General features: G+C 47.3%; 1 protein-coding gene across 1 annotated transcript; it reads left to right on the top strand.

Annotated features, from left to right (window-relative positions):
- Nucleotides 1-1,441: 1,441 nt before the first annotated feature.
- Nucleotides 1,442-3,367, top strand: LOC146021237 (uncharacterized). The gene is made up of 2 exons (XM_083155031.1): nucleotides 1,442-2,376; nucleotides 2,838-3,367. The coding sequence occupies exons 1-2, from the start codon at nucleotides 1,830-1,832 to the stop codon at nucleotides 3,365-3,367; spliced, it is 1,077 nt and encodes a 358-aa protein (XP_083011157.1). The 5' UTR covers nucleotides 1,442-1,829.
- The last annotated feature ends 9,623 nt before the right edge of the window (nucleotides 3,368-12,990 follow it).

Below are 12,990 nucleotides of genomic sequence, written 5' to 3'. Positions count from 1 at the left end.
TACTACTCAGCAGCACTGCAGCCCCTGTGTGTGAGCACTGCAGCACTGAGTTAGTTAAATCACAAAAAAAACACAGGGTTCAGGGCTAAATAAATTAAATCACAACACAGGGCTTAGGGCTAAATAAATCACATCAGGGCACGGGCCACAGGACAGCCCCTGGACAGTGGACACTGCAGCCCCTGCGTGTGAGCACTGCAGCACCTAGTTAGTTAAATCACACTACAGGGCTCAGGCCACAAGTCTACAACACAGGGCAGTGAGGGCAGGTCACGGAGCACAGCACGGAGCACATGGCACGGAGCACAGCACAGGGCAGTGAGGGCAGGTCACGGAGCACAGCACAGCACGGAGCACATGGCACGGAGCACAGGGCAGTGAGGGCACAGGTCAGGTCACGGAGCACATGGCACAGAGCACAGCACGGAGCACACGGAGCTTCCCAACCACCCTCTTCCCTCTCCAAGATTGGAGTGAAGATGGCGGGCGCGCGTGCGTCTTTTATAAGATCCCGCTCCCGCGAGAATCCGACAGCGCGATGATGACGTTCGGCCTCGTTATTGGTCCGGAATTCAGGCGGGAACACCCGAGCCGGCTCGGATCTGGCCCGGATCCCCGATATTCGGATCTGTCGGATCTCGGGGATCCGGACCCGCTCATCTCTAATATAAATAGGCCCATCGTCATGTCAGTATTATAATGACCAGCCGCCCAGCTGATCACTTGGTCAGTCAAAATGATATATTTTTGATAGTTTACATATTTGGAGAGACATTGGGGCTGAAAGTGTAGGGGGGTGTGCATGCCCACATGGCATTGGCCACACCCACACAGATCTCAGCCCACATGGCATTGGCCACACCCACACAGATCTCATCCCACATTGCATTGGCCACACCCACACAGATCTCATCCCACATTGCATTGGCCACACCCACACAGATCTCAGCCCACATGGCATTTGCCACACCACACCCAAACTGATTTCAGCCCCCATGGCCCTTAATCTGCCACCGCAGGAAATAGCCTCTCTGTTCTCTTTCAGACAAAGCAAGGGGACACAGAAATACTGGCCATGCCTCAAAGTGGGTGTGAGTTAGGTTTTGCTAAACTCACATCACCTTCTGGTCCTGTAGGGCCGATATCCCACCATCACCTACAGTCAGAGCAATGGGGACCAAGGAAAAATGGCACTTTTCAAGGACACTGAACTATGGGGGCACCACCTAGCTAACCCTGCTATTCCGAAGGGACCCAAGCTTAGTTTGTTTTGTTCACTGGTGTCCTGAGTCTTGATAATTAAAGGAAGGAAACAGAGAATCCCATGTCTAGAAATGGGCTGCAGCCTCTGTATCTCAGATGCATGTCTATCGGCTGTACTCTGACAGCACATCACAGGCTCTATCTGAACCTATCTCACAGAAGATTTAGTAGTCAGTAATACCCCTTTCAGACATACGCGAAAATCCCGGGTTTTTTCACATGAACGCGCCCAAACCCGGGAGTAGCGTATGTCTGAAAGGGTATACCCGGGATTTTACTCCCGGATGCTGAGCCCCTGCAATTGACCAGGGTTTTTCCCGGTATTTAACTCCCGGGTATAATACCCGGGTTATGTCTGAACGGGTTTACCCGGGTTTTTCTGTTTTACACATACGACAACGCTTTTTTTTTGCTGCCTGGGCGTCTTCTGATGAGGTCATCAGCTGCAGCCGCGGAAGACGCCCCAGGCACACGTGCGGCGGAGCAAGCAGAGGCAGTGGCTGCATGTTGCTCCTGTGCTCCCTTTCCAGCAAAAGGGTGCAGATTCCTGTGGCCAGACAGGTGCTATGGCACAGCATTGGAAGGATGAGGAGGTCAGGGAGCTCTTACATGTCCGTGGAGAAGAGGAGATCAAATCTCAAATCACAGGCACTGTGAAGGATGCCATAGTGTATGGAAATATTGCAAAGGTCCTTGGTAGCAGAGGTGTGAGGAAGACCCAGCAGCAGGTATTGAACAAGCTTAAGTCCCTGAAAAAGCAGTACCTCAAGGTCAATGACCAGAATCGCAATCGCAGTGGGGCTGGACGCACAGAGTGGCCCTTGTACGACCTTTGCAATGCTGTTTTTGGCCATACAGCTTTATGCAACCCTGTTGCCTTGTCGTCATCAAGCAATGCCTCGTCTCCGCCACAGACGCCAGCAGCGACAACGGAGTGCAGTCCGCAGAGCCCGCCGCCATCGCAACTTCTATTTGATGATGATGATGACGATACCATCATTTTAGAATCCGACAAGTCAGACAGCACACCCGATGTGACAGCAGCACAACCGAGCCAGGGTGGAGAGACCCAATTGGAGACCCAGGGAGGCATGCCGACACTGCGCGCTAACAGTAAGTGCCTCTTGATTATAGACATGACAGGTGGATATAATGGTGTCCACCTTTGCTGACATCACAGGTGGATATAGTGGTGTCTACCTTTTTGACATGACAGGTAGATATAGTATTGTCCACCTTTGCCGACATGACAGGTTGATATAGTATTGTCCACCTTTGCCGACATGACAGGTAGATATAGTATTGTCCACCTTTGCCGACATGACAGGTAGATATAGTATTGTCCACCTTTGCCGACATGACAGGTTGATATAGTATTGTCCACCTTTGCCGACATGACAGGTAGATATAGTATTGTCCACCTTTGCCGACATGACAGGTAGATATAGTATTGTCCACCTTTGCCGACATGTCAGGTTGATATAGTGGTGTCCACCTTTGCCGACATGACAGGTAGATATAGTATTATGACTGTTTACTGGCTCACCGTTATAACAACTTTTTTTGGCACACAGTCTACAATGTCCCATCGAGGAAAAAGAAGAGGACAAAAATAGAAATGACCACAAGAGCCATGACAACCATCCTCGGTGAGCAACTGCGGGACCTGGATTCTGCGTGGCAACGTCAAGAAGATGTCAGACTGCAGCGCTTCATGGATAGTGAACGCGAACTGCAGAAAAATTTACTAACCCAAATGGCAGCAATGCATGACAGGGTGAGTGAGGATCAGGCAAACCTTTGTCGCGAAAATCGTGATTTTCTACGACAATTACTGTCCCAATCCTGGTCACCACCCACCACAACGTTGCCACCCCCAAACGCATATAGTCACCAACCACAGTCACCGCCATCATTTGCCCATACTTCTCAGTATGTGCAACAGGTGCACTCTCCACCCTCATTTGTACCCAATCCTCCAGCACAATCTCCACCTGCATTTGGGGAAAGTGGCTGGAATGGGCATAATGGGCAACATTCTCCAAACAACACAGAGTTCAGAATTTACCGTAATATGTGGCGTTTAGAGAGTACATTTGGGTAGATATATCTCCCCTACATTTTTTCTACAGTTTATTCCATGTTTCTTGAAAAGTTTGGGGATACTTTGTTTGGACTTAATATACGTCCAGATTTTAATATTATTTTATAATTATTTGTTTGGCCACGGCTAAGGTATAGGTGGCAATTATTTATTTTAAAATGCTTGTTTGTTCCATTTGAAAATTTTTCAATTTTTCGCTGTGCTTCCTGCTCGCTGACACCAAATATAGCAGGTTTTCAACAGCTGGTGAGGGGGTTAAACAGCAAGGATCGCAGGAATTCTGCAATCCTCGCTGTTTAACCCCCTCGCCAGGCACATTGAATACTACCCATGCAAGTTTTAATTTCACCATCTAAAAAAAAGTGTATTTTTGTATTGTCTGTTTGTGAGAATACTTTACAAGACATTTCACACATGGCCTGTGTTATAAACGTACTTGATTTTATGGAACTCTTTATGAAGGCATTGTTACACATGCTATCAAACAGTTAATGCATGAAAGAAATGCATTTGAAATAAAAATGTATGGTTTAAGCAACAGACTTATGATTTATTAATTACTGCAACATGGCATCCAGATTATTTGTAATAGTGGCACGTATTACTTCTGCGGGATTCACACCACTTTGGGTCTCAGGGGGTTGTGTGGGGGCAGGAACAATTTCACTGCCAACCTGATCATCTTGCACATCCCACTCTGGCAAATAGTGTTCTTTCTGTATCTCACATATGTTATGCAAGATACAACATGCTGCCACAACGTCAGGAACAAGGGTAATGTGAATGTCATTGCGCTTGAGCAAACACCGCCAACGTCCCTTGAGCCGGCCAAAGGCGTTCTCCACCACCATCCTGGCAGAACTGAGGGTATGGGTGTAGTGTATCTGCTCCGGTGTCAACCTAAGATGCTGGGTATAACCTTTCATTAGCCACCTTCTTAGCGGATAAGCAGCATCACCAATGATGTGGATTGGAACCTCAACCCCCTGCACAAACTTTGAATTCTGCAAAGAAAAAACAGTATCAATATACAGCAGTGTAACGTGTAAACTTGGGAAGTATGATACAGACTTTGTATGGGCATATATATTATAGGGGACACAAGCATAAATTTACCTCTTCAGGGAATAGCCTGCCATTGTTCCTCTCCTCCGCTATCTTGTAGATGTCCGAATTGGCCAGAACACGGGCATCATGAGAACGTCCTGGCCAGCCAATGAACACATCGGTAAAACTGAAAAAAAATGATTTGTTAAGAAATACAATACACAAGTGTACAACAACCTCTAGGCTCTGCAGCTGCTGTGAAACTACAAGTCACAGGATGCCCTTCAACAGTTTTGCTCCTAGAGAATGCAAAACCTGTGAAAGGGCATGCTGAGATGTGTAGTTCCACAACAGCAATCCTCCCCCTCCAAACTTCCAAAGGCACTTACCAATATTTATGGTCCACTACTGCTTGTAGAATGATGGAATGCCACCCCTTGCGGTTGTAGTAGTCCGCTGCGCTGTCTGTAGGAGCAATTATGGGTATGTGGGTGCCATCAATGGCACCTGCACACTGCGGATATCCGCGACGCAGGAACCCAGCCACAGGACTCATCCAGTCTCTGCCCCTGGGGTAGGGAAATGAAACGGCGATATAAGGAATCCAGGATTGCCTTTGTCACTTCCCGCACCAACACACACACCGTTGAAATGCCTACACCAAACAAGCAGGCTATTGTGCGGTACTCGCCAGGGGTAGCATACCACCACAAGACAATTGCCAGTCTTCTGCTGGGGGAAATAGGCTGTCTCCAACGTGTTGTTTGCCTGGTAAGTGCCGGGGAAAGGAGTTCCAAAAGATAATTAAAGGTTCCATGCGACATCCTGAAATGTGCCAGCCATTGATTATCCTCAAATGCCTCCACCGTAGCCCAGAAAACCTGCCCATGTTGCTGATCTCTAGCCCACAGTGTACGAGCTGACGCACCAGTCACACGTAGTATGGATGCGATGCTGGACATGATCATGGTTCTCCTCCGGCGTAAGTAATGCCGGCGATTGGCCTCCCTCTCCACCAAAAAATGATACCTCCTTCTCTGCATCTCACACTGTGCAACAATGAACAGCATGTGCAGCTTAATCCAAGCATCACAGCCTGCAAAACACACCAGATCCACAAGAACAGACAAACTCTCCATCCTCCACATGTTCTCAGCAGCCATAACAGCAATGTATTGTGGGAACTCCCCACAGGCCCTTTTGTAGTCAGCCCCCACCTTTGCATGATGTCATTCTTGTGAGCCAGCAAAGTGTCCCATTTTAATGATGACACACTGAAATGCTTGAAAAAGCCTGGCTTATGTGTGAAAGGGGTATACCCAGGTTTTTCCCGGGTCTGAGGTGTAGTGTGAAAGGGGGTCTGTTACTAAAATCCCGGGAGTGACCTTGGCTGAAAATCCCGGGTAAACCTGGCCAAAATCCCGGGTAGTATGTCTAAAAGGGGTATAACACACAGTTTGTGCTATGAGACCTTGTTAGCTGCGCGCTGTCAACACAGCGGGGGTGAGCTTACATACTGAGCCTTTTGCTGGTATTATTAGTATAGAGAAAGTTCACATCACTCTTACATTATCATTATTATCATTCCCTGCAGAATATCTGCATTATTATTGATTTGCCCCAAGTTTACAAGGCCCCTTGGTCTCCTCTTTCCTCTGTGTACTACTAAACCTCCCCTGTCCGCATCTTTCCCATCCATCCTGCCGAAAATCCCTACCTTCCTCCCACTGTTACTGCACAGTTTCATCTTACTCAGACTCCCCCAATGACCACTAAGTCTATTGCCCCACCTCCCCCCAAAGTATCTTACTTATCCTCAGACGCAGAACTACCTGTGCTGAACAATGTTGGATAATATGTATATAGAAAGACGGCTGACAGACCTCCTAAAATGCACAGGAATGCATACACAGTATTTTTTAAATAAAAGAACAATAAGTAAGCACCTTTTTGCTAAGGTGTAATACCCCTGGTATGTCTTTATAGAGGGTTCTTACTGGGGTATCACATAAGGAGCACTACTGCTACTACAGTATGTGGGTATAATATGTAAAGGGCACTACTATGTGTACTGTATACATAGGCGTGCACAGACCATTTTCTTAGGGGGTGCACCATTGGAAGGGCGTGTCTATCACAGCCTACTGGGCATGTCTATCAATGCTTATTGGGCATCAATGCAAACTACTGTAAATAGAAGGTGACTTATTTATGTATATGCACTTCAGAATGAATCATTCCTTCCCACACAAACTAGAAAACAAGGACAGTACAATGTCTCTATTACCCTGTGTCAGAAATGTCCCCCCTCCCAGTGTCAGCCCTGTCTCCATTCCCCTGTGCCAGCCCTGTCCCCATTCCCCTGTGTCAGTTCTGTCCCTATTACCATGTGTCCGACATGTCCCCCTCCCCATGTCAGCCTTGTCCCCATTCCCCTGTGTCAGCCATGTCCCCCTCCCTCTCTGTCAGCAATGTCCTCCGCCCCCTGTGTCAGCCATGTCCCCATTCCCCTGTGTCAGTCAAGTCCCCTTCCACCTGTGTCAGCCATATCTCCATTCCCCTGTGCCAGCCCTGTCTCATTCCCCTGTGTCTCCTGTCCCCATCCCACTGTTTTAGCCCTGTCCCCATTCCCCTGTGTGAGCCATGTTCCCCTTCCGCCTGTGACAGCCATGTGCCCTACCCCCTGATTCACTCATGTTCGCTTCCCTCTATGCCAACTCTGACTCCGAGTGATAGTCCCGTGCTGCTGTGTCACCGTGGGGATTTTGGGCGTGGGACTGTCAATCGGAGTTAGAGTTGGGGGACGGGTGGCTAAGTGCACAAATGTAATTCCACCCTAACCCAGATCCATGACCCCCAAGCTTCCCCTCCCCCCACCCCCCCCCCCCCCTTCCTAGTTACGGCCCTGCTTGCAGGACCGGTCAGCAGCCAGCTTGGCCAAGCCACATTATCACCGTCAGCACTGCCAGTCGTTAGGAGGTGCTGCAACTGTGCGCACGCCCATGACTGTATAAGTAGCACTACTGTGCGGTGTAACATGAATAAGGATCTCTGTGTGGTGTTAAGTGGATAAATAGTACTACTATGTGGCGTAATGTGAATAAGGGGCTGTAATAAATTGTTTAATGTGTACTGTATAAGGGGCTCTAATGTGTGGTGAAATATGAATAAGAGACACTACGGTGTGGAGTAATCTGAATAAGAGCTCTAATAGAGCAACAGCAATCAGATGACAGATCTGACACCATAGAAATTTAGAAACAAAGAATTTAATGGCAGATAGGAATCACTTGGCAAGTTTAGTCTATCAGTATATTTTTGGATTATAGGAAGACACACACAAGTCAGGGAGACATTACAAATGCCACACCATTGGTGCCATTGTGGGAATCAAACCTATTACCTCAGTGCTGTGAGGCAATAATGATAACCATTACACATCTGTGGAACTGTTCGCGTTCGTGGTCCAGGCCTCATGGGAATTTGTCTCACAGAACATTTCAGTTTGTTTATATGTTTCTGGTGCATTTTTAAATGACATTATGCTATGCTATAACTGAACGCATCAATGAGCATCTACCTCTGTTTCATTGTGTTTTCCCTCTAATATGCATTGTCAGTTTCTTTGAATGTTCATAATTGAACAAATATACTCCTGCATTAAAGGTTCATAATTATACAGGCGTTTCAGAAGTCTGTGAGAGCATGGGTTGCTACAGCAACATGCCATTATAATATCATTTGCCTCAGCCAGAACTCGGCATGGGGCTGCTGGGTCACTTTCACATAGCTGCTGCTCTGACTGCCCAGTGCCCTAGACTTTGTTGTGGATTCTGGATGCGGCGGTGGCAGGATGGCATCTTTGTGATGTCACATACTGTGACCACACAGCATGGAAGAGGCGCTGGGTGTCAGTGAGTATGCAGTGCAGGGAGGGCTAGGAAAGCCTTTCATTGTGCCACCCTCATAAACATTTATGGCCGTGGGGGCGAGGTGTTGTTGCAAGTTGGCTGGCAGCCATGCTTAGGACACTGCAGTAGAAGGAAATTAGAAGGTGTAGAAGTTAGAAGGAGACCAAAAGGATCTGAGGTGGACCTATTATGGCACTATGAAGGTCTACATACAATAAATCGACCACTAAAGGTCGACAGGGCTTAGGTGGACACATGAAATAGGTTGACATGGCTAAAGTCAACAGGGTCGGAAAGGAGACACAAGCATTAGGTCAACAATGGGAAGGTCAATAGCCCAAAGGTCAACATGAGATTTTTATGGGGGGTTTTTGAGCTGACGTGCTGACAGGCGGAATTTCACGCCCTAGTGTACCGAGTGCAGTAAGGCACCGTGCCCGAAGCATAGCGAGCACAGTGAGTCATGCGAAGGGACGGGGTACACTGATGCGGTGTCCATGTCGACCTACGTCAAAATTTAGGACAAAAATAAACATGAAAAACACATGTAGACTGTCAGCCTTCCCATTGTTGACATACAGATGGAGTGCCTCTCAGCCAGTGCCGGGGCTCACCAGATTGCCCCCGCTGGCGCTCCATCTGACTGGGATGCACGAGCATCCCACACGCACGTGTGTCCCAGTTTCCGGGCAGCTGGGGACGTGAACCCTGCTCGTCTACACTTCAGGGGGAGCAGGGGAGATGTGTGTGTGTGTACTTACTACCTCCAGCGGGTGGTTTCATCAGCGATTGGTCTCCTCAGCGGCGCTGGCTCACCACATCAGCGTCAGTGTCCTCAGCGCTGTGAGCCGCCGGGTCTCCAGTACAGTGCCAGCCTGTCAGCCCCTGGTCTCCCACACACAGCCAGCCAGCGATGTCCGCTCCTGATCTCCCGACTCCCGCACAGCTCCAGCATGATACAGACAGCTTCAATTATTCACGCCGGGGCTGGCTCACGTGACTGCAATGTCAGTGAGAGGGGAGGAGAGTAGAGGCTCTGACGGCGGAGGGGGAGAGGAAGTATGGGGCGGCGGGGGCAGGGGAAGAATGGTTGCTTAGGCTATGTCATTTCAGTGCACCCAGCTGGTGCTGGCTCCCCCAAGCTGCCGCGGGGGCTGCCTCACCATAGCTACGCCACTTCCTGCACTGTGGGGGCATTTATGTACCTGAACTGTGGGGGTATTTATGTATGTGGAACTCTGTTGCCGTAATTTGAATATTGGAGACAACTGTGCTCCGTAATATAAATTGGTATTATTTTCTGGCCACACCCCTTCCTCATGAAGCCACATATTTTTGGCTTGAGCACCCACCAGCAAAAACATAAATCGGCACCTATGGCTCCATCTGTATTTCATGTGTCAACCTGAGCCTTGTCAACCTTTAGAGGGTGACTTCATGTAAGTCGACCTACACAGTGTTGAGCCTATGACCCATACCCATATTATCTTTCTTCAGTCTAACAATCCAGAGTTTCCCAAACTAACCAGCTAGCCACAGCTGGATAGTATTATATTTGCATTTCTATTTCCCAAAATTATAAAATTTTTCTACATTTACGCTTAGGGCCAGATGTATCAAGCTTCAAAAAGTGATCAAATGGAGAGTGATAAACAGCCAGCCAATCAGCTCAGGTTTGAAAAATGGCTGGTTATTTATCACTCTCCACTTTATCACTTTTTGAAGCTTGATACATCTGTCCTTTAGGGAGATATTGGTGCTGATCCATGGCACTAGCCTAATCTGGGCCTGGATAACTGTATATACTGGGGAAGGGGTTTGGTATGCAGTTATGAATGTATTTTATTAGCAATACCAAATTGTGCACAGCACTATATCGACAATATATATGTGGTCATTTCCTTTCCATTTTTTTCAGTTATTACCCAAAACCTGTTCTTCATCCTATCACCATCCATACTGCTGTGTGTGCATTCAGCCAGTATACATTGTGTGCAAACATGGTAATATCATTGTACAAAATTCACAGAATGAGAATGACCTTTGCCTCAACTAACGTCTCCCTTTTCTATCCTCCAATCTATTGTTCTGTTCAGCTATTAGTCCTCAATGACCATGGTAAAAGTCCTGCATACTGCTGTGCTCCAGTCCAGATGGAGGCCGATACTTCTTTTGCTCCCAAATAATTGTCATTGTTCCAATGCTTTTAATTTACTTAAATTACTCCATCTGCTCTACCAGCTTGCCAAAGGATGGCGTTGATGTGTTACATTTTACATTTAATTCTCAATGAATTAAAATATAATGGTTAGACATTTTCTGACAGCTGACTTAAACTTTATGTAAACAAATGTCATCAATATTTACTCCACACATAGAGCTACTGTACGTATGTTCTCCTATGTAATGGTTAATTGTTTGTGACAGGTTCTGTTCAACATGGAAGCAAAGGCATCCTTATTTACATTAAGGTTACCTATCATTAAGATGGCAAAGAAAACTAACGGCCTTATTCTAGTTCACTCTTTCTGACAAAATTATTCTTAGATGGACAAAACCATGGCCCTTATTCTGGTCGGTGCGGATATATCCGCGTGCGTTCGGCCCGCCGATGTTTTGTGTCTGCGCATGTGCAGAGGCGTCTCTGCGCATGTGCGAGCGGGGCGTACGGCCAAATCCCGCATGATATGTGAACACTCCGAACAGGGGGTGGAGAGGGGCGTGAAGGGCTATTTGGGCTCATTACCATATGCATACGCCCCGCGTTTCATGGGCGTTCCCATGCAAACGCTGGGCGTACGTATGGTAATGCGGCCGTGACGCACGTGTAGGGGGCGGACATATGACATCGCCGGATGTCAGCTGCCCGCCCAGATCCCTGCTTTTGCACGGAAAAATGTCCGTGTGGTCTGAGGTTGCGGGAGCTGGTGGAGCACTCGGCCCTGCATTCGATGGTCTGCGACCATCGAATGATGGGGGAGGTTCCCTTAGATGGAGGAGGCGTATTCCGTGAAAAATACACGTGCGGTCCAATCGGCCAGCTTCTTACCGCGTACGGACGGAGTTGGCGATCCGTATGGAAGGCGGGTTTCGCACACACGGTCCTGGCCGCATAATCGGATCCGGCCGCACCGATCAGAATAAGGGCCCATGTGCACTGCAGGGGGGCAGATGTAAAATGTGCAGAGAAAATTAGATTTGGGTGAGTCATTTTGTTCCTGTGCAGAGTAAATACTGGCTGCTTTATTTTTACACTGTTATATAGATCTCACTGAAGTAAAACCCCACCCAAATCTAATTCTCTCTGCACAAGTTACATCTGCCCCACCTGCAGTGCACATGGTTTTGTCCATCTAAGAAGGATTTTGTGAGAAAGAGTGAACTAGAATAAGGCCCTACAACAACATAGTGTACATTTAATTTTGGCCTTACTAGGACTGACAGTGTCTTATTGCATTGCATATACAGTATATAGATAATATATCCATAAAATACATCTGGTCCATATTATTGTCTACTGTAAGGTCAAGTTTAATAGCACATAAAAATATATATATATATCTAAATGAGAGCCAGTCTGCCTGGAATCACCACTTGGTGCTGCAAATGGCACTATAAGAAACAGCTCTCCAAATGTTGGTCCTATGTGCCTCTCAGACTGCTAGTTTTCAAGTTCTCAGTGCCTGCTATTCTGGGGCACAATATTTTATTCTCCCACCACGCCCTAGTTGATGGTATGCCACTGATTGGCTGAGACCTCTCAGCGATTGGCTGAGAGGTGTCAACCAATCAGTGGCTGCCTATTCATTTGTATGGGCTTTTTTTTTTTTTTTAAGTGCGTCTGCTACATGGCTTCCCCTGCCCCGGCTTCCTGGTCCCCTCACTAGTGTCTGCCGCCCTCACCACTCCCTCCCCCCAGCTCTCTGGTCACCGGCATCCCCACCTGCTTCCATCACCCCTCTGGCCTGCACATAAGATATAGCAAATCTTATGTGCAACCCGGCCAACCTCCCGACTCCGATACGATCATCAGTTCAGACGCGATGTCTACACATGCAATTTGGGCCAATTTCACAACCCGATTCATTCAAATCGGGTGAAATCATGCCCAAATAGCACAGTAGTGTATGGGGGCCTTAACAGTAAACTTCAAGGATAGACACTAGAGTGATGCAGAGGCAAAGGAGGAATTTGCATATAGGGAGGAAATGGAAGAGCGATAACAGACACGGAGAATAACATGCAATAAATGTGAGAAAAAAGCTAATTCATTAAAAGAGATGCCTGACTGTAGTACAAGTAAATTTCATATCCCTGCACATTTACAAACAAGCTCAACTGAATAAATATGATCTGGGTAAAGATTATTAGGAAATGGTGGAGAGGTGTTGTAATAGGAGCTTTATCTTGGAATGCACATTAAAGTATAGAGAAAACGAAGCATTCTTTCACAGAAACAAATGCTCCACCAGATCTACGTCTTACAGCTTGCAAAAAACTCTACTTAGTAAAAATAGTAATAAAAATAACGGGGCGCAACATCACATGATCATGGAGAAAATGTAGAACCACTATGCTATTGCAGATGTTTTTAAAGGTTCGGGCTGCTTGCCAGGAATATACCGCATAACATTGCCCAACCAGTTACATACTCACAGAGAAGGT

The sequence above is a fragment of the Crinia signifera genome, chromosome 7 (assembly GCF_055691185.1).
Source record: "Crinia signifera chromosome 7, ASM5569118v1, whole genome shotgun sequence".
In the NCBI taxonomy this organism is placed as follows: Eukaryota; Metazoa; Chordata; class Amphibia; order Anura; family Myobatrachidae; genus Crinia; species Crinia signifera.
This window is presented reverse-complemented; position numbering and strand designations above follow the sequence as displayed.

Bases quoted from the DNA above. Each gene is read 5' to 3' on its own strand.
- LOC146021237 (XM_083155031.1), top strand. From the start codon at position 1,830: ATGGCACAGCATTGGAAGGATGAGGAGGTCAGGGAGCTCTTACATGTC. The intron at 2,377-2,837 runs GTAAGTGCCTCT...TTTGGCACACAG, and splicing joins GCCGACACTGCGCGCTAACA to TCTACAATGTCCCATCGAGG.